This window comes from Hippichthys cyanospilos, chromosome 4 (genome assembly GCF_059441005.1).
Source record: "Hippichthys cyanospilos isolate Australia breed blue-spotted pipefish chromosome 4, RoL_Hcya_1.0, whole genome shotgun sequence".
Lineage (NCBI taxonomy): Eukaryota > Metazoa > Chordata > Actinopteri > Syngnathiformes > Syngnathidae > Hippichthys > Hippichthys cyanospilos.
Genome location: NC_142372.1, coordinates 26,717,821 through 26,745,051, shown reverse-complemented (window position 1 = coordinate 26,745,051; position 27,231 = coordinate 26,717,821). Strand labels below are relative to the sequence as shown.

Genomic DNA, 27,231 nt, shown 5'->3' with positions numbered 1-27,231 from the left:
TTTCTAAATGAACATAAACTCAAGTTAGTAATCTGACTCCAATTTGTGACCTTACCTAACTGCCACTCATCCAACAATTTGCGCGCTCGTTCTGCAATAGAAAGGTATCAGGAAGCCGGCATTTTCACACACGAGTGGATTTATTCCTAACACACAGCACCTGGGTCTCGGGTCCCTCTCAATACCGCTCTGTACGCCTCTGTTGCCACCAGCAGACATACTCTACATCCGAGTTGCCCAGCCATGAGTTATACTACACAATATGCAAATATATATATATATATATATATATATATATATATATATATATATATATATATATATATATATATATATATACCTATATACATATACATATACACATATATACATATATATATAAATATACACACAGTGCGCCCCCGGTTTACGAACTCCCTGTTTCATGAATTTTTCATCTTACGAACGTGGACCGCGGCGTTTTTTGTCCCCCTCTGACGCACAAACCTTTCGTCTTACGAACAATCCAACATGCCGGTCAGTGTGTCCGCACTATTTTTATAGCTTTGCTGCGTCAACAAAATTAACTATTTTCGCATGACATGGAAACGCCGATATGCTATTGGTCTTATAAAGTCACAGTCACGGTCTTCAGTCACGGAGATGCCGATAAGCTATTGGTCGTTTAAGGTCACAGTCCCGGTCTCAGTCATGGAGATGTGGATACGCTATTGGCCGGCGTCACGTCAATCACAGAAATGCCGATATGCTATTGGACGAACACCTTCATCTAGCTTGATGGCACAGCTGGTCGGTGTGTTGTGAAGACTTTACAAACTTTATCTGTTAGACATGGCTTCTAAAATTGCTAGTGGTGGTAAAGGAAGAAGTAAGAGGATGATGACAATAGAAACGAAGCAGGAGATAATGAAAAAATACGAAGCAGGCGCACGCATAGTTAACCTTGCTCGTGAGTATGGCCGTAACCGCTCGGCAATCTTCTAAGGGCAAGAATTTCCTTGCCAGGGGACGGACCTCGGTCAACAACAAAATGGAGAGGCTTCTTCTATTATGGATTAAAGAGAAGGAAATCGCCGGTGATATGTTCTCGTTTGAGAAAAGTTCTAGTTTAAGAAAATAAATAAATCAATTCTGCGCGTTCGTCTCTGCTCCCCTCCGCCTCCACCCAGCTCAAGTCACGTTGCCCCAAAGGTAAATGTCATTTTTCCTTTGTATATTTATGTTATTTAATTTAACTGTACAGTAGATTATGTTACTAATTTTTAATATGTGTTTAAAGTCGTGATGGTTTTACCTAAGGTTTTTGCACGCGTTGCACGCATTCACTAATTAACATAGGTTTGGATTGCCAGTCATACGAGCAATTCGAGTTACGAGCATAGCCGCTGAACGGATTAAATTCGTAACACGGGGGCTCACTGTGTATATATATATATATATATATATATATATATATATATATATATATATATATATATATATATATATATATATATATATATATATACACACACAGACTTGAAAAGCTCACCTCACACAGATATGTTGTGGAAAATGGGAGCAATATCAAAATAGCTTATTAGCTAGCATGGAGAACTCCCTGGCAGCTGCCAACCTAAAATTGTCCAAAGGTAGATCAGCAAAGCTTAGCTTGAGACCACGATCTTGTCCCAGTTCAGTTGGTTCCTCTTGCTCCTGTAAAGACATGTCCATTCCAACAGCTGATGCTGAGCTGCATGGGTCTCTAACCCAGTCAAGGTGCTATGGAGGCTGAAGAGAAATAAAATGACATCTTCTCCTCAAGAGTTTTCAAATGTTTAAGTATTATCTCACTCACTGCAGCAGTATTAACATCTTGCCATTTATTGGTGAGTGGGAACATTTCAAGTTTGCCACTTTCCAAATGTTGCTGCCAGAGGTGAACCTTTTAACGAATGCATTTATTTTATCTGTACTTGTAAGCAGGTTTTCCTTTCGTTTTCATTTTTTGTGTGTTCAGTTCATTGAGATGATGAAAAATATCTGCCAAGTATGCCAGCCTTGCACACCACTCATCACTTGCAAGTAGCTTTGCGTAATCAGACCCCTCATTTGTCAGAAACACTAAGTTCCTCTCGCAGCTCATACTCACGGGCCAGCACCTTGCCACGCAACACTCATCGGACCTCCGTATGAAACAGCAAGGCTTTATGCTCCGCTCCCATTTCCTCACACAAAGCCGCAAATATACGACTTTCCACAGGTCTTGACTTCACAAAGTTTACCATGCGCGCAACATCATCCAACACAGGAACGAGGCCTGTTGGTACAGTCTTGGCTACGAGGGCTTCGCGGTGTAAAAAAAAAAACAGTGCATAATGATCACGTCTGTTTTTTTTCCTTCACTCTACTTCGAAAGCATTTGGTGCGCCCGACCATGGCTGCAGCTTCATTAGTGCAGACACTGATGCAGTGTTTTTTTTTCTCATGAAATGTGCCTGTTTCTCCGTGTGTTCACGAAGGCGAACAAAGTACTCCACATTTTTGTTTTGAACTGAGGGGTGTTTCGTTTGGAGATGGCGTTTAAGCTTACTTGGGGCAATAGCACTGTTGGAGTGCTTTTCACCACTTAACAAGCACAACGGAGTCGGTGCAGTTGCATCTCCGGTAAAAGTAAATCCAAATAAAAGACAGCTTTCGTTGTATTGCCTCACGCCAGAAAGTTTGCTCGACGTCACCGTCTTTGCTTTCTTTTGACCTACACTCATACTAGGGCCTTCATCTGGGTCCGGGTTTTGTCCAGGGTCTAGTTCAGAGTCAGCTTTTTTTCCTGTTCAAAAACGTATCCATTACTTTCACTGACGTCCCGCTAGCCACAATCCACAGACCTGACGCTGCATCCATGCGTCACTCATTCGCTTGTCTCCAAGCGCAAGGTAATTAGCTACCTGCTGAGGCCATCTACTGGTATGGAAGAGTACTACATTGCTTCTCTGCCAGGCGCTAGACTGCACAGGCACAAATAGGATAATTTCCCACGGCACACCTGACAATATCTTGCGGCACACCACTGTGCTGTAGCACACTGGATGAAAAAGACTGGTTTAAAAAAATGTTTTGCTTTGAAAATCACCTTAAAACTTATTTCAGTGTTTTTCCATCAGCTCACTGCTGCTTGTTGATTCAATTGTTTGCCACAAATCCAGTTGGAACTAGCATCACCCCTTTTCTGCGGCCGATTGGTCAATCACCGTGCCTAAACCAGCGAGTATCAGCCAATTAGAGAGAAAGGAGGGTGGGTTACCGTTTCACCAGCCTTGGGGGAAAACAGGCTATCCTAGTGGTGTCAAACAAATTTTTATTTTGGGCCGCATTGTAGTGATAGTTTCTGTCAGAGAGGGCCGGAATGACTGTGAATTCAAATACATTTTAAGTGTGTTGATCACACATTTACCAAGATTTGATCTCAGAAGTCGTCAAAAACTGTTCAAAAGAGATTTGGAGAATAAGAAAATGTTTGTTTTTCTTCCCCCAAATTTTTCAAAGTTAAAGACAACTTGCAATTTTGGTATTTTAGTCAGAAACCTGAAGTCACATCAGCATTTTCAAGGGCCACAAAAAGTGAGGTGGCGGGTCAGATCTGGCCCCCGGCCTTGACTTTGACACCTGTAGGCTATCTCCAGTTGGATATTATTGAAAGGTGCGCATAGGGGGGTTTTCGAAGTGGGGAAATGTGGGGCAAAGCTTACTCTATAAAAAGTGGATATAGGCCACAAATCGCCGATATCAGGCATGTCCAAAGTCTGGCCCGGGGGCCAAATGCGGCCCGTGGTCAATTTCCATCCTGCCCACAGCCTCTGTCATAAAATCAAAAAAGTCTGGCCCGCATGGAGAATGAATACATTGGGCAGCAGTGCTGTTACGTGCGTATACTAATTGCTGCCATCTATAGGCTCAATTAGGAACAGCAAATTAGTATATGAGTAATTGACTGTATGAGCACTTAACTTTCTAAAATGGCGACAATCAACAAAAGGAGGTAAGTTGACTGCAAGGGCCGACGGTTCAAGGATGAGTGGAAATTGGACTATTTCTTCACTGAAATACGGAACAACTGTGTCTGCTTCATTTGTAAAGAGACAGTGGCTGTTTTTAAAGAGTTCAATGTGAAGTGACTAGCAAACAAAACATGTTGACGTATATGGCAAGATCACAGGTAATGAACGGAGCGAGAAACTGAAACATCTTGAAGCTAGTTTAATCTCACAGCAGCAATATTTGACAACTTTTACCGACCGACAGCTGGATAAGGACAAGTTCGAGAGATTTGAGCATTTGGTAAGAAAAGGCTACGCTTGTTCGGGTCGACGTATTTGTGTGAGAAGACATTCTCGGTTTGATCTTTAATAAGAGCCGTGTGAGGACACCAGAATAATAACCATTTAAAAATCCAATCAACATTTATAGTTACTAATGTCATATTTTAAATGAGCCCTGCACTTGTTCATATGACTATTATTTGTTCATTTTGCTGTTATTGTGTTTAGAATTTTTATAAATATTAAACTGCCATGGTGAGATATTTTTTTATGTTTCTAATGTAATTTGCACCCAAGAGTACAATAACTTCTGTTCAACTGTTACAAAAAAGTTAATTAAAGTGTTAAAAAAAGTGAAGTTAAGTGAATATTCAATTTCAATATTGAATGTCAAGTGAATTTTGATATGCACGTTTCAAATTAACCAAAACGCATGCTTAAGATAGCTGAAATTAAAATAAAAAAGAAAATGTGAAACACAGAATGGCTCGCTGAAATGTTTTTAAATTAATTGCTGTTATATGTAAAGAATGCCCGTCAAGGTTGGATCCCCTACATTTTTAACACACCAAATCTGGTCCCCTTTGCAAAAAGTTTGGACACCCCTGGCCTATATCCTCCACTAAACCACTGCATGTGACACCATCAACACACTAGCCATCATAAAGGCACCACTCGCGTGCGAGCTAGCGACGCACATACACAACGCACCTCCCTGCTGTCAACCACCCTCTGGCGTCGTCGAGTCCTGCCTTCCAAACGTTCAAGTTAGGCGGCCGAACTTTGCATGGCAAAGTGGCCTTGGATTCCAAGTGTTGACTAGGTGCAAAAATAAAACCAAGTGCAAATGAGAGAATATGGCCCTCGAGACTCCAGTCTTTATACATGTTTGTTTTGCTATGCGGGATGAAACTCTCAAATTAGCTGAATAGATGACAGACAAGAGTTCGACTGCATGAAACGTTGCTGCCGTCGAGGAAGCAGCTATCCTCAATAGCCCTATAGAAAAGGAAAGTTCTTCAAGCAAAGAGGGACACCATGAGGCTGGCTTAAGCCCTTCTCCCTTTGTCTTAAATACCCGCAAAGAGAACGAGACCAAAGAAGACGCAAAACTTACCTCACCTCTGACAAGTGCTCGACGTCTCCGCGGAACTCTTTGCTGGTCTTTTCCACAGCTGAATGGCCGAGAGCCGCCGCCTCCCGCTACTGGAATGAAAATCACACGTCAAAGTAGAGCTCACTCTAAGCCTGAAAGGCTGCAACGGACCCGTCCAGACTGGTGGTTGGGGCTCTCCTCCGGCGACGACGGGGTGTCTAGCTGGGGCCCGCCGCAAAAAGTGGGTGGTTCCAGGACCACATGGAAGGCTCGACCGCCGGCGCGCTCGCCCGCCTCCAGATGGCGGATGGCCCCAAGCTTCAAATCCACAGTGCCTGCGTGTGACCAAAGAACAAGATTGTTGTCTCAAAGGTGAGATGCCACGTTTGTTTCTATCGGCCTTTGTCACAAAAGAGTGTGAAAAGGTTTAGCGGGGGACGTCCCCCGGACTTTGGGAAAAGCTCCTATCTGGGGCAAAAGCCTGGGTACGGTTGCTAACAGAGCGTGGACACTGAGGCGTGCTAGAACAATGATAGTCTGGACAACCGATTGCTTTCATTTGAAAACGAGACAAACACTTTTGGACGAGTGGCAAAATGGCGGATAGCCGCTTTACAATGGTTGCGGCACTGATGCAAGTTAGGCAGAAGCTAACATTTAAGCACCAAGCTATAAATATCAAGTATGCCTTCAAACTGATTTCAAATGACATGGTGAACAACGGGCCAGCCGCTAAGCACGCCGCCGGGAGTTCAGGCTTTGTTTTGTTTCTGGAATGGAGATGTAACACACGTGGCAAAGGACATGCCAGGCAAGCGCTTAGGAACATTTGGCCGCCGCGTAGCGAGCGAGGATCAACAGCGGGACCCGGTGAGCACGTGAGCCAATCCCACGTGGCGGCTCCCAATTTCTTAGCTGCCCGCTAGCTAGTTTAGTGTACTTAGCCTCTGTCTGTGCCCGTTCCAAGGTATCCACAGAATTTGAGTCCATTTTTCACACTGGTCTGCAAATGTATTTTCTGTCAGGAAATAAACGAATAAAAAAGCGCATTCCGTATTTCCATACAAGTGACTCAAAGCTTTTTTTTTCTCCTCACCAACGTTCAAACCTCTCGAATCCTTTGGAGCAGTTTATATTGCCGTCCTGTCCTTTTTTTATGCTCACCTGCAAGTTTAAAAGGGTATGCATTTGGACGAGCTATATAAAATTTCAACATTCACTTAATTTTACACGATGGACACCTGCGTGTGCATGTCAAAGGGCCAACTTAGTGGCGGCGTGACCTCGCAATCAGCTTTTGGCCTTTCTGCACGCCGGCACACCTGGCGCAAATACAGCCGGCTCAGAGCTGAACCGAACTTTGAACTGACCTTCTTCCTTGGCGCCGGAGGCATCAGGCACTCCTTGCACCGCACACCAGCACAGGAAGGACACCAGTGAGAGCTCTCTGTGCTTGCCTCTGCACACTGAAAGCAAAGAAAAAGGTGGGAAAAGCGGCAAAAGGTGTGCGGCAAAACGCCTGCCAGAGTTGCACCTGCAAACGTCATGATGCCGCCCACGGAGACTTTGGCCGTAGGAAGCAGGTCATCAACTGAAAGGAGCAAAGACACCTTCACCCTTCATTATTCAACCGGGCACACATGGGCTACATGTTAAAAGGGCAAAGATCATAAGCCAAAAGCGCCTCATCAACACTAGCTTCTTTCAAATCAAATATACAAGCATTTCATTCACATCAAACCGGTTATGGACTTAAGAGTTTGTCTCAAACGGAATGCTTTTGAATAAAAATGTTCTTCATTTCTGTTTTTGTTGTAGTTCGTTGTCATTCTGCTTCCTAATAGTTGACGTGACACTCATGGAGAATGCGGTCAAGCCTTGATGTAATTTTCCGACCCAGTTTGACAAGGACATAAAATCAAAGGCAACAAGTACCGCTGAGTAAACGTTAACTCGAGCATGCAAATGAAAACAAAATCAGCAGAAAGGAGCACTCACCACCTGGGATGTGAAAATGAAGAGGATGACAATGATGCGCTCCTCGCCTCTGCAGCATCAGGACCACAGCAGCTGCCGCATGACATCATTTACAAGACATCTCATTGGCTCTCGCAGATACCTGCCTTTCATTGGTCACGTTTCAGGGGGGACGGACGACTTCTCTTCATTAACCAGCACACTGCAGCTCCCGTCATGCACTGCAGCGTCTTCCGAAAAATGATGTAATTCATAGGAACTGGGGAGGTGCGGACCATAAGCAATGTAGCCAATCAGGGTTGCGGGAAAGAGCATCTTTTCCATATTGCTCAATTGAGCCCAATTTGGGTTTGTGATGCTGATGATGCTTGCGTAAGTAAGCTCATTTAAAAGGAGTGCCCTGGTGTGATGATCCCACCTACGTCTAACTAGGGATGTTAACAAATTCCACACTTAATCCAACCCATACAAATTTAACACGTAGGGCTTAGACAGAAAGAGGGCACGCACACACACTCAATATCACCACATAAGACCACATAATAAGACCACAATGGCATCCAAAGCTCATTTGCTGTTTAGCAGTAACAGAAAACACACCACAGAACAAAAAATTATGCACAATAATGGTTTCTGACAAAACACTTTTTATATGCACATGATTTTTTTTTCCCCCTGTAATAGCATTTTGCGCAGTGCATGAAAATTCCTCCAAAGGTCCATCCATCATATAATCAAGGGATGGGCCGAACGCAGCAGAGCTTATTGCGCAATAGACTATCGGGCCCCGTTTTGCCAGGCCAGCTCCAACTTGAGAGCCAGCGGCACAGTCGCCCAAGGGTCCATGCGAATAACACGCCGGGCCGCCAAACATTAGTTGAAGGTCGACGAGGGTCAAGGCCACCGACGGAGAACGTGAAGGTGGGCTTCTGTCACCTCAATGTGCTTGGGAATGCGCTTTGGGAATGTGGGACAAAATATTAAATCAAAACAACACCTAGGTGAGCTAGCTTGGTGACAAAGGTGACAAACGTAAACAGGGGTTTGGTGGGGTGATGGCTTCTGTTTTTGCTGCGCCAAGAGAAGATAGAGTTGGAGGTTCCTAAGTGTGCCCCAGAGGTCAAGGAGCCAGTGGCAGGAGGTCAAGGAGCCGGTGGCTCGCCACTCCTGCGCCTTCGCACCTGCGACACCTGGCGCCTCTCCCTCAGGAAGTTTCCAAAGGCGTGCTCCTCTTGGCCCTCCTCAGCTTCTGTACACAGACACAAACAGGCATGATCCGGGGCTCCCCTGACTTTACTCTAGCTTCTTTACAGTTTTTTTCTGGACTTTGACAATCTTCAAAATGGAAATGAGCATCATCAATAACCACATCCTAATTGCCCTGCTCTTCCCCATCCAGACTCTAAAGTGATCAAATACGCTCGCGATGAGGGCAAGCAGGCCGACGCCTTCCGCAGGGTCCTTAGAACCGCACCCGGGCCCGTTGGCCTTTTAATTCAGGAGCATGGTCAAATCAAGATCAAGGTTGTCATTGGCTCATCTTACTCCCGTGGTCCACGTCATCCACGTCGCTGTCCACCTCCTCGTCTTCCCAGTCGCCGACGCCACGAGTCATGATGAGGTCGCTGGGCCCACCCACGTCAGCTTTTTCTGAAGAGAAAGAAAGCCAACGATAGCAAAAGGTTAGTGGGAGCTCGTTTGGGGAAAGATGGACAACAGTTCAAAGCGAAGTGGAACCCTCTTGTGTTGTCAAACAAATGCGCACCTGACTTTTGGACAAAAGTTGGCCCAGTTCAAAATGTTATGGTAACACAGTTTTTTCTTACCTGCGACAGAAGTCATATGGATGGCGCCCAGATCCTTGCCGAGTTGCTCCAGCTGGTTGCGCCGCTTTTGACTTTTCACCTCCATCTGCCGGAAGCGGAGCAAGTGGTGAGCAAGGCCGCCTCGGAGGAGGTGGGCAAAGACAAATGCTCACCAGCTGCTCGCGCAGTCGCTCGTATTCCGGCCGGTAATCCCTAGGCGACAAAAAAGAAGCAGAAGTATGTTTCTTTTTCTCGGACAACAAAACCATGCCACACTTCAACCACTTGACCACAAGATGACGTTGGGTCGCAATGCAAGGAGTGGATGGGGGAGGCTCAGACGCAGGCGGGCGACGGACAAATACCAGCTGGGAGCCTCTTGTACTCCCGTTTGTCCTAGCACAACCAGCCACCTCCTTTTAGTCCACTTGTCAACAATTGCACATGGGAAGGGAAGCAAATTCGGAACAGTGGAAATGACAATTATATGAGCAAACGAAATTTTTTGGCTTTGGGTGCATGGATTTGTCGGGGCGCAATAATTGTGCTTGCAAATAATCTATAGCAGGACTACAGACTTCTTTGAACCAACCAAACGTCACACGTACATTTTTTGAGGTTGAAATAATTGCGATGGACAACATGAGGTATACATGGGGCAGGGGACAAAAAAAACAAAAAAACAAGTAAACAGGCATCCCTATCAGGAGTGGTCTAGTGAGGTGCGCTAGAATGCCGACGGGTAGGAGCTCTCCTATATGGCTTTGCCGGACATGTAGCCACTCATCTGAGGCAAAAAGTAAGCACGCTGGCCCACAATTCACGTGGAACGACCTCCAATTTGTTCCACCCAACATTGGAGAGTGAAAAAAAATAAATAAATCAAGATAAAAAAATCTGCAAAATGGCCCAGACAATGAAGCAAATATCGCGTCAGGGCACAACTGCTAATATAGAGTCTGAGCACTTTGCTGCCACTGTGTCAACACCAAATGACTGCCTTGAAGAGCCAATGCTTGAGCGATGAGTCCTAAAAGAGCCAGCATCTGGCCGTCAAGGAGAACATCCTCACCTGTTGTATTCATCGGCGGCCTCCTGCACCTTCTCCAGCAGCTGGTCCAAGCCGTGTCCTGTCACCGACGACACACCCACTACCTGAGCAAGGATGGCAAAGGTCAGGCCCTCTTCCATAACACCCTTTGGTGCAGGGTGCACACAGGTCACCCCATCAAATCACGTTTTTGGCCAAGTGCCCCCGAGACAGCACAAAGCCCTTCTGAATAACTTGCCACCCGGCGAACCTGTTTGTAGCGCTGTCATTCGGCAACTATGGTGTGACGTCATCACGGCCTCACTAACCAAATGCAACGTTTAGCACAAACTTGCTTTTACGTTTAGCACAAAAAAACAAAATGTTTCCTTTTCAGGGAATGTGTTGCTGAAACTTGCGAGTTTTGCTTGACAGTGCAAAACCAGCATCCACAGGACAACTTGTTTCAATGCAGTGTGCCTCAATGTATAAATATGATTAAAGGATTTTATTATAACTTTTTTATTAACTGTTTGCTGTTAATAAATCTTGTTAAATATCATTTTGTATCAAGGCAACTTTTGTGGTGGAGAGAAGTGGGTTGATTTTAAGACCGGAGTGGCGTCACTTTGCAGTTGGAAAGCAACGGTCAATTGTCTTGCACTTGTTGAGGGTGGACGATTAGCGCGTTCTTGGATCTTTTCTGATCTAGGGCTCGCAAATGAAACAGCTGAGCAGGGTTGGGTTTACCCACCCTCAGGTTGGAGTAGAATTCGTCCAAGACCAGGCTCATGGAGCGTGTCAGGTTGCTGATGTAGGATCTTTCCTGGTTCAAGGCTTCCTGGAAAGCCTCAAAGTCCTTCATCCACTCCACGGCGAAGCTTTCCTGGATGATGTCTGTCTGTAAGAGGCAAGGGCACGAGTGGTCGACAACATTGTTGTCAACAAAAGACAAAGCCGCAGCACTTGCTCTGAGTGCTCCATCTCTGCACACTGCTAGATTCATATTTGCAATCTGCAACTTTTTAAGCTTTAAGGTTTCCCAAGCCTTCCTGTGAAACGTGGATTTACGTGTTGAATTCTACTTTTGCTATGGAGTCACTACTGCTTTTACTGGCATCATGCAAGTTGGAACCCGGCCACACCCAAAACCGCAAAGGCCGTGAGCGCTCTGCACAGCGCTCAATTCCGACTACGCATGACTACCATTGTCACTGCAACCGGATAAAGCTTAAGTTTTGTCTGAGGAGGCCAAAAAAAAAGGGGACACCCAAATAAAACTGGGTCAAGGAGAGCTCAGGCTTTCAACACGCTACGCAGCAGTCCTCACTCGCCCACATCACACAAAGAGGAAAGTGATTCAAAGAACACTCTCACTTTATTCATGACCACGATGAAGGGCAGCTTGGTCTTGTAGAGAATGCTGCAAAGAACAAGAGGCCTTGAGATGGCCTGGGCCTGCCAGGGAGGGCTGAGGGCGTGGCCCCACTTACCTGCAGGCGTACAACATGTTGGACATGAAGGTGACGGGACTGACACTGCGAGACGTGTCCATTACGTAGATCACGGTGCAGGGGAAGGACGAGGCCTGTGGGGACACGTGCGCGTCAAACCAGGGTAGGAGGCAGCCCGCTCGTGCGGGGATTAGGGATGAGGGTTAGGTGGGGGGGGCGCACCAGTGCCTCAGTGATGATGCTGCCTGATGCCGACCACGTGAAGACTTCAATCTGACCCGGCGTGTCGATCAGGACGTGCCTACGGGACAAAGGCAGCATTAGGCTCTTTGCCGACCCTTCGCGATTCGCTCGTTGTCCGCCTGGCTTTGCGATCAACGCGTTTATGCCAACGAAGTCGTTTGCCACTTGGCGTGCGGGTGGCGAGGCTTGCTATTGCTAGATAAGGCCAAATAAACAATTCACGTGATTGGAATCGCTCAACCGCTTGTGTAGTACACTTTAAACCAAAATCAGATTCCTTCTAAAAATATTCAGTTGGGACAGTCCCAGTGTGTGTGTGAATGTGTGTGTGCGCACGCACACACACATTCATGGAACAAGCTGCAGAGGAGACAGCAGCGCAAATAGGTCCTCCATCTTCACTTTCAGATTGCAAATTTTCAAAATATGCTGCCCACAATTGCACAGACTTTCAATACACATTTCCGGCATGCATCAATTGCAAGTTATTTGCTATATTTGGGTCAATCTGTCCCAAAGCGTGTCCGAAGCCACAAATTGGCCTTTAGCGTAGTCACATATTGCGCGGCAAGATGCTGTCTGAGGACGTGCAGCCTTCCTTTGTCGCACAACATGCCATTGATGCCCACACTTCTCGCTGCTATTTTTTGGGGAAGCTCATGGGTGACTTTGAGAGACAAGTTAAAGGAGAACGCCTCTTGCAGACGCTGACTGATTCATTTCCTTAACCAAACATTCCCAATGAACTTTGATTCATGTTTACAAAGAAAACTTACTGACCTGTGATTGTGCTGCTTCTTCTCAATGAAATGCATCACCTACAAGAAAAATCACACACCATTTTTTGGCAGCCAAAAGTTGGTTTACTTTCAAAGATGCCAACTTTCATCTGTAGACAATGCTGCAAGGGGAGGGCCGAGGGCGTGGCCCCACCTACCTACAGGCGTACAACATGTTGGACATGAAGGTGATAACGATACCTAAATGATATCCAAAATGTCCTCCATTGTCTCAAAATGGACAGTGTCTTTTATATCAACTCACTACTTTTGTCCAGAGCCATAGAATACAATGAAAATTATGCCGCTTTATTGATTAGCTGACGAGTTAATGCTTGTCAATATGGCCCTAACCCTAACCCCTGACCGGCATGAGTTTGTTTTTTTTTTTCAAATTTGTTCTTCTACGTCTCTCCTTGCACTTTTTAAGAAATTCCCTTTGAAGAAAGGCTTGCAGGCTTTTGTAAGTGGTAGCTGTACATTCTTGTGTTGAATACTTGCGGACATAATTAGACGCCTTGGTGGACAAGTTACGGCTGCTATTATATTCTTTTAAAACTGCCACTGTTTCTTGGCAAATAAGACATATGGGCCCGACAATGGGCCCTATGCACCCATTCTTTCTTAAACCCCCGGCACTCGTCAACTTCTTTTTCTTTTACATTGCTGCAAATGGGTTTTCATATGACCAGTAGAAGAGCGATAATTGCATTCTCTCTCTCTCTCTCTCTCTCTCTCTCTGGCTCTCTCTCTCTCTCTGGCTCTCTCTGGCTCTCATTCTTCCTCTACGCTCTACAAAATTGTGTCATTGCACCTAATGTGACACCTGGTGTTGGTAGTCTGTCATAACAAGTCAAAATGCAAAGAATGTAATCATTCAAAGCAAACCTCCACTGCGCACGCACGCACGCACACACACAGACACACGCGCACACACACACACACACACACACACACACACACACACACGCACACACACCCAAACACACACTACTACACTAGAGGGCTCAACAGTATGTGTGGTCAGAGCAGTAGGATCTCTGTCCAGTCTCCTCTTGAGCAAAAACTATCTAAAGCCTCTCGTCTTCCATGCGTCATTTATTAAATGCTCTATGTTGTCTGAAACTGACAGTCATCATTATAAAGAATTGCAAAGGACATGCAATTGGAAAGGAAAAGAAGCAAAGTAAGCAAGCACCGGACCTGGTCGAAGCGTGTGGCAAAGAGGTTGAGCGAGGTGACAATGGCGCCGTTGGGTCCCAGGCCGTATTGCTTCATCACCTCTTTGTAGTTGACCGTGTCCCGGATGTCTGTTGGGTCAAAAGTTAGAAGGTCAGCACTGTTCCTGACCAGCGTGCAGGCACCTCCTTACCTATGTTGGAGGGGAAGGGCACATCGTGTACGGCTGGATCCAGGTTTATGACGTACGGGGGACTGTGTAGGGCGTGAAGATGAGCCGTCAGCCTCTGCGGGAGAATTTGACAAGGAGGCAACCGGCAATCGTTTCACAAGCCATTTGTTGATTCCTCCATACACTAGTTTTTTTTTCTTTGAGTTAACCACAACAGTAGTTTATAATTAATGAGTTTAATTTCGTAGTGTTGTCATTAAATACAACTCAGTATCTCACAAAAGAAGAGCTCTAGTTACACACGCACAAGCATTACTGCACTAACATTACGTCACGTGGTAAACTCCATTACAACTAGCAAGTACCGCACAAAGAAAACGGAACATTTGTGTGTGTATTTTTAAACGACGCCCTCCAAATAACACTCTTGTTGTTCGGCTTCCACCGAGGAAGATTCGGCGGGACGGACTGACTTTGGCGAAAGAGCAACGTGGTGATACCTAGCATCACTGCGCTATGTTAGCATTTGGTAAATTCCTGGGGTTGGCTTACCTGAACGAAGGTTGTCTTTCCAGAGCCGGCCATGCCGAGAACGAGCAAACACACAGCTTTCCCTACGCCGTCCGTCTTACCGGGATTCTCCTCTACGTCCGACAAAACGTCGAAAGGTTCGCCGGGCACCGCCATGTCCTAGCGCGTTTTCAACTTCTTTTTGGCCTTTGTGCTCTTCTTCGCTCGTCAGTCTTCATTGTCTTCTTCGCTTGACCGTAAACGAGATGTGGCGGCCATCTTGCATTGCCATATTTGTGTGACGGTGAAACCTTCACACATATGTTATTTCTTGACTTTATTATTATTGTGTGAAGGTGAAATCTTCACACACATGTTATTCCTTGACTTTTTAGGGCCCGAGCAGCTACCGCTGCGAGAGCCCTCTTGTTTTTCTCCGGATTATTATTATTATTATTATTATTATTATTATTATTATTATTATTATTATTATTATTATTATTAGGGCCCGAGCAGCTACCGCTGCGAGAGTAGTGCTCCTCGTGGCAGAAAATATATTACCAAGTTTGCGATTCCAGCACGAATACATTCATACCCAAATTTGTTCATACCTCGAACTGTTCATCCTTCAACGTGCTCACATCTGCGAGGGCCCGTTATAGCTGCGTGCAGCTCTAGTTAGGGCCCGAGCAGCTATCGCTGCGAGAGCCCTCTTGTTTTTCTCCGGATTATTGTGTGAAGGTGGAACCTTCACACATATGTTATTGTGCTGGCCATTTTCTTTATTATTATTGTGTGAAGGTGGAACCTTCACACATATGTTATTGTGCTCGGCCATTTTCTTTATTGTGTGAAGGTGGAACCTTCACACATATGTTATTGTGCTCAGCCATTTTCTTTATTATTGTGTGAAGGTGGAACCTTCACACATACGTATGTTATTGTGCTCGGCCATTTTCTTTATTATTATTATTAGGGCCCGAAGAGTGACCATTGCGAGGTCCCTATTGTTTCTCCCCAGATTATTATTATTAGGGCCCGAGCAGCTACCGCTGCGAGAGCCCTCTTGTTTTTCTCCGGATTATTATTAGGGCCCGAGCAGCGACCGCTGCGAGAGCCCTCTTGTTTTTCTCTGGATTATTATTATTAGGGCCCGAGCAGCTACCGCTGCGAGAGCCCTCTTGTTTTTCTCCGGATTATTAGGGCCCGAGCAGCTACCGCTGCGAGAGCCCTCTTGTTTTTCTCCGGATTATTATTATTAGGGCCCGAGCAGCTACCGCTGCGAGAGCCCTCTTGTTTTTCTCCAGATTATTATGGCCCGAGCAGCTACCGCTGCGAGAGCCCTCTTGTTTTTCTCCGGATTATTATTATTATTATTAGGGCCCGAGCAGCTACCGCTGCGAGAGCCCTCTTGTTTTTCTCCGGATTATTAGGGCCCGAGCAGCTACCGCTGCGAGAGCCCTCTTGTTTTTCTCCGGATTATTAGGGCCCGAGCAGCTACCGCTGCGAGAGCCCTCTTGTTTTTCTCCGGATTATTAGGGCCCGAGCAGCTACCGCTGCGAGAGCCCTCTTGTTTTTCTCCGGATTATTAGGGCCCGAGCAGCTACCGCTGCGAGAGCCCTCTTGTTTTTCTCCAGATTATTAGGGCCCGAGCAGCTACCGCTGCGAGAGCCCTCTTGTTTTTCTCCAGATTATTATTCTTATTATTAGGGCCCGAGCAGCTACCGCTGCGAGAGCCCTCTTGTTTTTCTCCAGATTATTATTATTATTAGGGCCCGAGCAGCTACCGCTGCGAGAGCCCTCTTGTTTTTCTCCAGATTATTATTATTAGGGCCCGAGAAGCTACCGCTGCGAGAGCCCTCTTGTTTTTCTCCGGATTATTATTAGGGCCCGAGCAGCTACCGCTGCGAGAGCCCTCTTGTTTTTCTCCAGATTATTATTAGGGCCCGAGCAGCTACCGCTGCGAGAGCCCTCTTGTTTTTCTCCAGATTATTATTATTATTATTATTAGGGCCCGAGCAGCTACCGCTGCGAGAGCCCTCTTGTTTTTCTCCAGATTATTATTATTATTAGGGCCCGAGCAGCTACCGCTGCGAGAGCCCTCTTGTTTTTCTCCGGATTATTATTATTATTAGGGCCCGAGCAGCTACCGCTGCGAGAGCCCTCTTGTTTTTCTCCAGATTATTATTCTTATTAGGGCCCGAGCAGCTACCGCTGCGAGAGCCCTCTTGTTTTTCTCCAGATTATTAGGGCCCGAGCAGCTACCGCTGCGAGAGCCCTCTTGTTTTTCTCCAGATTATTATTCTTATTAGGGCCCGAGCAGCTACCGCTGCGAGAGCCCTCTTGTTTTTCTCCAGATTATTAGGGCCCGAGCAGCTACCGCTGCGAGAGCCCTCTTGTTTTTCTCCAGATTATTATTCTTATTATTATTATTATTATTATATTATTATTATTATTATTATTTACTGTGCAGCGCTTTTCCATTTTTGAGGGCCTAAACATGCACGAAAAGTCACCAAAATTTGCACATTTGTCGGGCCCGGTGAAAAATTGGATATTTTTGTGTTTCCTAAATCAATGCAAAAAAAATGACTCTGCAGCGCCACCTAAGGTCGAAAAAGTGCACCTGGTCCCGGCCCGTTTCACCTAGAGCTACGAAAATTTTTAGGCATATGTAGGACCTAGAGACCTACAAAAAAGTCAGCGTGAGCCATGTGCTCAGATGTACAGAAAAAGAGTTATGATTTTTTGAATGTGCATTTTTGGCCCATTTTTGCACGTTTGCAGGTCCCAAACTGCTCCTTGTTTCTCCTAAAGGCTTTACTCAATCGCCTTCAAATTTACTGTGGTCCATATTCACACATAGGGGCACAAGTGGGCAAAATTTCCTGCAGATCCGCTGACATATATGATAGGGGCGTGGCTTCAAATTATGTGTTCAATTTTTCCTTTGCCAAGAGGGACAAAAACCTTAATAACTTTGATGTACTAGCTTAAAAAAATCTAAAACTTCATAGACACATGGAAACTTATGTCTTTAACACCTTTAAAAAAAGTTTTTTTAAATACCTACTAGCGCCGCCTAGTGGTTGATTAAAATGTCATTTTTTACACTTTCATGTATGGTGCTCAGTCTGTTTGAGTAAAACAAATGAAAATTGGTCAGAATATCATTAAGACATGGAATATTAAGGTTTTTGAAATTTTACGACTTTTCGATAATGGGCGTAGTCTGCACGCCACCTCAAAGTCAGATGACTCGCCAAAACGAAAAAAGTGGCTGTAATTGGCCCCAAAATGGCCTTATGAGTGGAAAATAGCCTTTCACTCCCGGCCCGTTTGACCTAGAGCTCCAAAAATTTGTAGCCTTATGTAGGACCTCGAGCCCTACAAAAAAGTCAGCGCGAGCCATGTGCTCAGATGTACAAAAAGAGAGTTATGAATTTTTGAATGTGCACTTTTGGCCCGTTTTTGCTCATTTGCAGGTCCCGAACTGCTCCTTTTTTCTCCCAAACGCTTGACCCGATCGACTTCAAATTTGCTGTGATGTTTTATCTGACTGTGAGGCACAATTGTTCAAATTTTTGTGATGATCCGCCATCAAATATGTTGGGGGCGGGGCTTTATAGTATGCCTTTGATGATTACTTTGCCACATGTGAAACAAACCTTTATAACTCAGCTTTACAAGCTTAGAAAAATCTGCAACTTCACAGACACATGGAGACTCAAGCCCTTAACACAAGTGTTTAAAAAAATATTCAATTGCTTATAAGGCCATCTAGTGGCAAACAAAAATGTCAGTCTGATTTCTCGCGAAAACGAACAAAGTTGCTGTATTTGAACCCAGATGGTCTTATCTTTTCTAAACATTACATAATTGATGGATTTCCAATGCGGAATACACCTATCAACGTATTTTTTGCTATAGTGTGAGCGCCACCTAGTGGCAGCCAAAAATATAGCCTTTTTTAAACGTTTTTATGTGTTTAGCTGAGCCCTTTGAAGTAATATCGCTGAAATTAAGTCTGACAAGCCTCTAGACAGCCTTGCTGACCTCCACCAAATTTTACGCAGTTTCGATAATGGGCGTGGCCTCTATGACCATTTTCATTCCGAAGCTTTATCTGTCCAGTAAAAGTTGTTGTAATTTGACCCAGATGATCTGATCTTCTCACAATTTCACACATTGGATAAAAATATTCTCCTGAACATATCGACAAAAATTTATTCCAGTTTAAAGCTAGCGCCACCTAGTGGCTGCAAAAAATGTCATTAGTCGAAAGATTACAGTCAATCCTGTTTGGTTTGACCTACAGCTATGAAACTTTGTAGGCAAATGAAGGACTGCAAGACCTACAAAAAAGTCAATAGAAGTGATGTGCTAGGATGTACAGAAAAATTGTTATGAATTTTTTTTATGTGCAGTTTTGTCCCATTCTTAGACATTAGCTGGTCTCAAACTAGTGCCTTTTTCTCTTAAACGATTCACCACATTACCTTCAACTTTGGCATGAATCATTATCCAACTGAGGGGCACACATAGTCCAAATATCGTGAAGATCTCTAGACATAAAAGATGGGGGCGGAGCTTCAAATTATGTTTAATACTTCCTTTGCCAAGAGTGACAAAAATCTTAATAACTCAGCTATGACAGCTTCAAACCATCTGAAACTTTCCTGGGCCTTTAAAAGTAATGCAATAATACAGCTATGTGATAAACTTTCAAATCATTTACAGCGCCACCCAGTGGCGGACAAAAATCTCATTTTTTATACTTTTATGTACTGTGAAATGCCTGTTTGACTAAATGAACTCAAAAATGGTCAGAAAAGCTATGACACATTGGAACATTAAGGTTCTCAACTTTTATGACTTTTCAATAAAGGGCGTGGCCTCTATGCAAACTCAAAGTCTGGTGTCTCCCCAAAACGGTAAAAGTTGCTGTAATTGGACCTAGATGATCTGATGTTTGCAAAACTTCATATATGGGATGGGAGTCCAATGTGAAACACACCTACAAGCCTATTTTTTATCATAGTACGAGCACCACCTAGTGGCAGCAAAAAATATAGCAAATCCTTAATGTTTTTATGTACTCTGCTGAGCCCCTTGAAGTGAAACCCCTAAAAATTTTCTGAAAAGCCAGTGGCCATGCCTTATGCCCACCACAAATCAGTACAATGTTTCGACAGTGGGTGTGGCCTATATGGCATTGAAAGTCACAAAATTGGAACAATAAAAGCTGCAGTAACTCCACACACATTGTCCCACTTTGTCAAAATTTTACATATTTGGTAATAGTCCTGCACTGAAGTGATCTACAACAAATTTTTCATCATTCATATTCCTTGTTCATACCCCGACCTGTTCATACCCCAACGTGCACAGGTCTGCGAGGGCCCTTTATAGCTGCTTGCAGCTCTAGTTAGGGCCCGAGCAGCTACCGCTGCGAGAGCCCTCTTGTTTTTCTCCAGATTATTATTCTTCTTATTATTATTATTATTAGGGCCCGAGCAGCTACCGCTGCGAGAGCCCTCTTGTTTTTCTCCAGATTATTATTATTAGGGCCCGAGCAGCTACCGCTGCGAGAGCCCTCTTGTTTTTCTCCGGATTATTATTAGGGCCCGAGCAGCTACCGCTGCGAGAGCCCTCTTGTTTTTCTCCAGATTATTATTAGGGCCCGAGCAGCTACCGCTGCGAGAGCCCTCTTGTTTTTCTCCAGATTATTATTATTAGGGCCCGAGCAGCTACCGCTGCGAGAGCCCTCTTGTTTTTCTCCAGATTATTATTATTATTATTATTATTATTATTATTATTTACTGTGCAGCGCTTTTCCATTTTTGAGGGCCTAAACATGCACGAAAAGTCACCAAAATTTGCACATTTGTCGGGCCCGGTGAAAAATTGGATATTTTTGTGTTTCCCAAAAAAATGCAAAAAAAATGGCTCTGCAGCGCCACCTAAGGTCGAAAAAGTGCACCTGGTCCCGGCCAGTTTGACCTAGAGCTACGAAAATTTTTAGGCATATGTAGGACCTAGAGACCTACAAAAAAGTCAGCGCGAGCCATGTGCTCAGATGTACAGAAAAATAGTTATGAATTTTTGAATGTGCATTTTTGGCCCATTTTTGCACGTTTGCAGGTCCCAAACTGCTCCTTGTTTCTCCTAAACACTTTACTCAATCACCTTCAAATTTGCTGTGGTCCATATTCACACATAGGGGCACAAGTGGGCAAAATTTGGTGCAGATCCGCTGACATATATGATAGGGGCGTGGCTTCAAATTATGTGTTCAATTTTTCCTTCGCCAAGAGTGACATAAACCTTAATAACTTTGTTGTACTAGCTTAAAAAAATCTAAAACTTCATAGATACATGGAAACTTATGTCTTTAACACCTTTGAAAAAAGTTTTTTTAAATACCTACTAGCGCCGCCTAGTGGTTGATTAAAATCTCATTTTTTACACTTTCATGTATTGTGCTCAGTCTGTTTGAGTAAAACAAATGAAAATTGGTCAGAATATCATTAAGACATGGAATATTAAGGTTTTAAAATTTTACGACTTTTCGATAATGGGCGTAGTCTGCACGCCACCTCAAAGTCAGATGACTCGCCAAAACGAAAAAAGTGGCTGTAATTAGCCCCAAAATGGCCTTATGAGTGGAAAATAGCCTCTCACTCCCGGCCCGTTTGACCTAGAGCTCCAAAAATTTGTAGCCTTATGTAGGACCTCGAGCCCTACAAAAAAGTCAGCGCGAGCCATATGCTCAGATGTACAGAAAGAGAGTTATGAATTTTTGAATGTTCACTATTGGCCCGTTTTTGCTCATTTGCAGGTCCCGAACTGCTCCTTTTTTCTCCCAAACGCTTGACTCGATCGCCTTCAAATTTGCTGTGATGTTTTATCTGACTGTGAGGCACAATTGTTCAAATTTTTTTGACGATCCGCCAACAAATATGTTGGGGGCGGGGCTTTATATTATGCCTTTAATGATTACTTTGCCACATGTGAAACAAACCTTTATAACTCAGCTTTACAAGCTTGGAAAAATCTGAAACTTCACAGACACATGGAAACTTAAGCCCTTAACACAAGTGTTTAAAAAAATCTTCAATTGCTTATAAAGCCATCTAGTGGCAAATAAAAATGTCAGTCTGATGTCTCGCCAAAACGAACAAAGTTGCTGTGTTTGGTCCCAGATAGTCTTATCTTTTCTAAACTTCATATATTTAATGAGTTTCCAATGCGGAATACACCTATCAATGTAGTTTTTGTTATAGTGCGAGTGCCACCTAGTGGCAGCCAAAAATATAGCATTTTTTAAACGTTTTTATGTGTTTAGCTGAGCCCTTTGAAGTAATATCGCTGAAATTAAGTCTGAAAAGCCTCTAGACAGCCTTGCTGGCCTCCACCAAATTTTACGAAGTTTCGATAATGGGCGTGGCCTCTACGACCATTTTCATTCCAAAGCTTTATCTGTCCAGTAAAATTTGCTGTAATTTGACCCAGATGATCTGATCTTCTCACAATTTCACACATTGCATGAAAATATTCTCCTGAACATATCGACAAAAATACATTCCAGTTTAAAGCTAGCGCCACCTAGTGGCTGCAAAAAATGTCATTAGTCGAAAGATTACAAACAATCCTGTTTGGTTTGACCTACAGCTATGAAACTTTGTAGGCAAATGAAGGACTGTAAGACCTACAAAAAAGTCAATAGAAAAGATGTGCTAGGATGTACAGAAAAATTGTTATGAATTTTTTTAATGTGCAGTTTTGTCCCATTCTTAGACGTTAGCTGGTCTCAAACTAGTGTCTTTTTCTCTTAAAGGATTCACCCTATTACCTTCAACTTTGGCATGAATCATTATCCAACTGAGGGGCACACATAGTCCAAATATCGTGAAGATCTCTTGACATAAAAGATGCGGGCGGAGCTTCAAATTATGTTTAATACTTCCTTCGCCAAGAGTGACAAAATTCTTAATAACTCAGCTATGACAGCTTCAAACCATCTGAAACTCTTCTGGGCCTTTAAAAGTAATGCAATAATACAGCTATGTGATAAACTTTCAAATCATTTACAGCGCCACCCAGTGGCGGACAAAAATCTCATTTTTTATACTTTTATGTACTGTGAAATGCCTGTTTGACTAAATGAACTAAAAATGGTCAGAAAAGCTATGACACATTGGAACATTAAGGTTCTCAACTTTTATGACTTTTCATTAAAGGGCGTGGCCTCTATGCAAACTCAAAGTCTGATGTCTCCCCAAAACGGTAAAAGTTGCTGTAATTGGACCTAGATGATCTGATGTTTGCAAAACTTCATATATGGGACGGGAGTCCAATGTGAAACACACCTAGGAGCCTATTTTTTATCATAGTACGAGCGCCACCTAATGGCAGCAAAAAAAAAAAGCAAATCCTTAACGTTTTTATGTACTCTGCTGAGCCCCTTGAAGTGATATCCCTTAAATGTTTTCTGAAAAGCCAGTGGCCATGCCTTATGCCCTCCACAAATCAGTACGATGTTTCGACAGTGGCTGTGGCGTATATGGCATTGAAAGTCACAAAATTGGAACAATAAAAGCTGCAGTAACTCCACCCACATTGTCCCACCTTGTCTAAATTTTACATATTTGTGAATAGTCCTGCACTGAAGGGATCTACAACTAATTTTTCATCATTCATAGTCCTTGTTCATACCCCGACCTGTTCATACCCCAACGTGCACAGGTCTGCGAGGGCCCTTTATAGCTGCTTGCAGCTCTAGTTATTATTATTATTATTATTATTATTATTTACTGTGCAGCGCTTTTCCATTTTTGAGGGCCTAAACATGCACGAAAAGTCACCAAAATTTGCACATTTGTCGGGCCCGGTGAAAAATTGGATATTTTTGTGTTTCCCAAAAAAATGCAAAAAAAATGGCTCTGCAGCGCCACCTAAGGTCGAAAAAGTGCACTTGGTCCCGGCCCGTTTGACCTAGAGCTACGAAAATTTTTAGGCATATGTAGGACCTAGAGACCTACAAAAAAGTCAGCATGAGCCATGTGCTCAGATGTACAGAAAAAGAGTTATGAATTTTTGAATGTGCATTTTTGGCCCATTTTTGCACGTTTGCAGGTCCCAAACTGCTCCTTGTTTCTCCTAAACGCTTTACTCAATCGCCATTAAATTTGCTGTGGTCCATATTCACACATAGGGGCACAACTGGGCAAAATTTCGTGCAGATCCGCTGACATATATGATAGGGGCGTGGCTTCAAATTATGTGTTCAATTTTTCCTTCGCCAAGAGGGACAAAAACCTTAATAACTTTGATGTACTCGCTTAAAAAAATCTAAAACTTCATAGACACATGGAAACTTATGTCTTTAACACCTTTAAAAAAAGTTTTTTTAAATACCTACTAGCGCCGCCTAGTGGTTGATTAAAATGTCATTTTTTACACTTTCATGTATTGTGCTCAGTCTGTTTGAGTAAAACAAATGAAAATTGGTCAGAATATCACTAAAACATGGAATATAAAGGTTTTAAAATTTTACGACTTTTCGATAATGGGCATAGTCTGCACGCCACCTCAAAGTCAGATGACTCGCCAAAACGAAAAAAGTGGCTGTAATTGGCCCCAAAATGGCCTTATGAGTGGAAAATAGCCTCTCACTCCCGGCCCGTTTGACCTAGAGCTCCAAAAATTTGTATCCTTATGTAGGACCTCGAGCCCTACAAAAAAGTCAGCGCGAGCCATGTGCTCAGATGTACAGAAAGAGAGTTATGAATTTTTGAATGTGCACCTTTGGCCCGTTTTTGCTCATTTGCAGGTCCCGAACTGCTCCTTTTTTCTCCCAAACGCTTGACCCGATCGACTTCAAATTTGCTGTGATGTTTTATCTGACTGTGAGGCACAATTGTTCAAATTTTTGTGATGATCCGCCATCAAATATGTTGGGGGCGGGGCTTCATATTATGCCTTTGATGATTACTTTGCCACATGTGAAACAAACCTTTATAACTCAGCTTTACAAGCTTAGAAAAATCTGAAACTTCACAGACACATGGAGACTCAAGCCCTTAACACAAGTGTTTAAAAAAATCTTCAATTGCTTATAAGGCCATCTAGTGGCAAACAAAAATGTCAGTCTGATGTCTCGCCAAAACGAACAAAGTTGCTGTGTTTGGTCCCAGATGGTCTTATCTTTTCTAAACTTCATATATTTGATGGGTTTCCAATGCGAAATACACCTATCAACGTATTTTTTGTTATAGTGCGAGCGCCACCTAGTGGCAGCCAAAAATATAGCAATTTTTAAACGTTTTTAAGTGTTTAGCTCAGCCCTTTGAAGTAATATCGCTGAAATTAAGTCTGACAAGCCTCTAGACAACCCTGCTGACCTCCACCAAATTTTACAAAGTTTCGATAATGGGCGTGGCCTCTACGACCATTTTCATTCCGAAGCTTTATCTGTCCAGTAAAAGTTGCTGTAATTTGACCCAGATGATCTGATCTTCTCACAATTTCACACATTGGATGAAAATATTCTCCTGAACATATCGACAAAATATATTCAAGTTTAAAGCTAGCGCCACCTAGTGGCTGCAAAAAAAGTCATTAGTCGAAAGATTACAGTCAATCCTGTTTAGTTTGCCCTACAGCTATGAAACTTTGTAGGCAAATGAAGGACTGCAAGACCTACAAAAAAGTCAATAGAAGTGATGTGCTAGGATGTACAGAAAAATTGTTATGAATTTTTTTAATGTGCAGTTTTGTCCCATTCTTAGACATTAGCTGGTCTCAAACTAGTGCCTTTTTCTTTTAAACGATTCACCCCATTACCTTAAACTTTGGCATGAGCCATTATCCAACTGAGGGGCACACATAGTCTAAATATCGTGAAGATCTCTAGACATAAAAGATGGGGGCGGAGCTTCAAATTATGTTTAATACTTTCTTTGCCAAGAGTGACAAAAATCTTAATAACTGAGCTATGACAGCTTCAAACCATCTGAAACTTTCCTGGGCCTTTAAAAGTAATGCAATAACACAGCTATGTGATAAACTTTCAAATCATTTACAGCGCCACCCAGTGGCGGACAAAAATCTAATTTTTTATACTTTTATGTACTGTGAAATGCCTGTTTGACTAAATGAACTCAAAAATGGTCAGAAAAGCTATGACACATTGGAACATTAAGGTTCTCAACTTTTATGACTTTTCATTAAAGGGCGTGGCCTCTATGCAAACTCAAAGTCTGATGTCTCCCCAAAACGGTAAAAGTTGCTGTAATTGGACCTAGATGATCTGATGTTTGCAAAACTTCATATATGGGATGGGAGTCCAATGTGAAACACACCTACAGGCCTATTTTTTATCCTAGTACGAGCGCCACCTAGTGGCAGCAAAAACTATAGCAAATCCTTAACGTTTTTATGTACTCTGCTGAGCCCCTTGAAGTGATATCCCTTAAATGTTTTCTGAAAAGCCAGTGGCCATGCCTTATGCCCTCCACAAATCAGTATGATGTTTCCACAGTGGGTGTGGCCCATACGGCATTGAAAGTCACAAAACTGTAACAATAAAAGCTGCAGTAACTCAACCCAAATTGTCCCACCTTGTCTAATTTTTACATATTTGGTAAGAGTCCTGCACTGAAGTCATCTACAACTACTTTTTCATCGTTCATAGTCCTTGTTCATACCCCTACCTGTTCATACCCCAACGTGCACAGGTTTGCGAGGGCCCTTTATAGCTGCTTGCAGCTCTAGTTAGGGCCCGAGCAGCTACCGCTGCGAGAGCCCTCTTGTTTTTCTCCAGATTATTATTAGGGCCCGAGCAGCTACCGCTGCGAGAGCCCTCTTGTTTTTCTCCAGATTATTATTATTATTATTATTATTATTATTATTATTATTTACTGTGCAGCGCTTTTCCATTTTTGAGGGCCTAAACATGCACGAAAAGTCACCAAAATTTGCACATTTGTCGGGCCCGGTGAAAAATTGGATATTTTTGTGTTTCCCAAAACAACGCAAAAAAAATGGCTCTGCAGCGCCACCTAAGGTCGAAAAAGTGCACCTGGTCCCGGCCCGTTTGACCTAGAGCTACGAAAATTTTTAGGCATATGTAGGACCTAGAGACCTACAAAAAAGTCAGCGCGAGCCATGTGCTCAGATGTACAGAAAAAGAGTTATGAATTTTTGAATGTGCATTTTTGGCCCATTTTTGCACGTTTGCAGGTCCCAAACTGCTCCTTGTTTCTCCTAAACGCTTTACTCAATCACCTTCAAATTTGCTGTGGTCCATATTCACACATAGGGGCACAAGTGGGCGAAATTTGGTGCAGATCCGCTGACATATATGATAGGGGCGTGGCTTCAAATAATGTGTTCAATTTTTCCTTCGCCAAGAGGGACAAAAACCTTAATAACTTTGATGTACTAGCTTAAAAAAATCTAAAACTTCATAGACACATGAACACTTATGTCTTTAACACCTTTAAAAAAAGTTTTTTTAAATACCTACTAGCGCCGCCTAGTGGTTGATTAAAATGTCATTTTTTACACTCTCATGTATTGTGCTCAGTCTGTTTGAGTAAAACAAGTGAAAATTGGTCAGAATATCATTAAGACATGGAATATTAAGATTTTAAAATTTTATGACTTTTCGATAAAGGGCGTG

At 43.4% G+C, this 27,231-nt stretch overlaps 2 protein-coding genes across 8 annotated transcripts in view; both read right to left on the bottom strand.

Moving 5' to 3' along the window:
- Positions 1-7,870, bottom strand: part of LOC148425215 (stathmin-4-like) — a 22,164-nt gene extending 14,294 nt beyond the window's left edge. For 2 of the 7 annotated variants that reach the window (XM_088412581.1, XM_088412582.1), the window contains exons 1-4: positions 7,393-7,870; positions 6,929-6,985; positions 6,765-6,860; positions 5,421-5,729 (exon numbers count right to left, since the gene is read on the bottom strand). In XM_088412581.1, the coding sequence (XP_088268707.1) occupies positions 5,536-5,729; positions 6,765-6,860; positions 6,929-6,985; positions 7,393-7,450 (405 nt within the window). In that variant the 5' untranslated portion in view covers positions 7,451-7,870 and the 3' untranslated portion in view covers positions 5,421-5,535. Of the gene's footprint in view, positions 1-5,415; positions 5,730-6,764; positions 6,861-6,928; positions 6,986-7,392 lie in introns of all 7 variants that reach the window. The other 5 variants (XM_088412585.1, XM_088412586.1, XM_088412583.1 and 2 more) reach the window with 5 other exon arrangements.
- A 128-nt stretch (positions 7,871-7,998) lies between these two features.
- gpn1 (GPN-loop GTPase 1) lies at positions 7,999-14,815 on the bottom strand. Its single transcript, XM_088412579.1, has 13 exons — positions 14,586-14,815; positions 14,055-14,148; positions 13,886-13,992; positions 12,684-12,721; positions 11,883-11,961; positions 11,700-11,794; positions 11,584-11,629; positions 10,961-11,107; positions 10,249-10,331; positions 9,350-9,389; positions 9,198-9,282; positions 8,917-9,021; positions 7,999-8,620 (listed from the first exon to the last, which is right to left on the bottom strand). Exons 1-13 carry the CDS (start codon positions 14,718-14,720, stop codon positions 8,514-8,516), a joined length of 1,161 nt encoding a protein of 386 aa, XP_088268705.1. The 5' UTR covers positions 14,721-14,815; the 3' UTR covers positions 7,999-8,513.
- Positions 14,816-27,231: the final 12,416 nt, after the last annotated feature.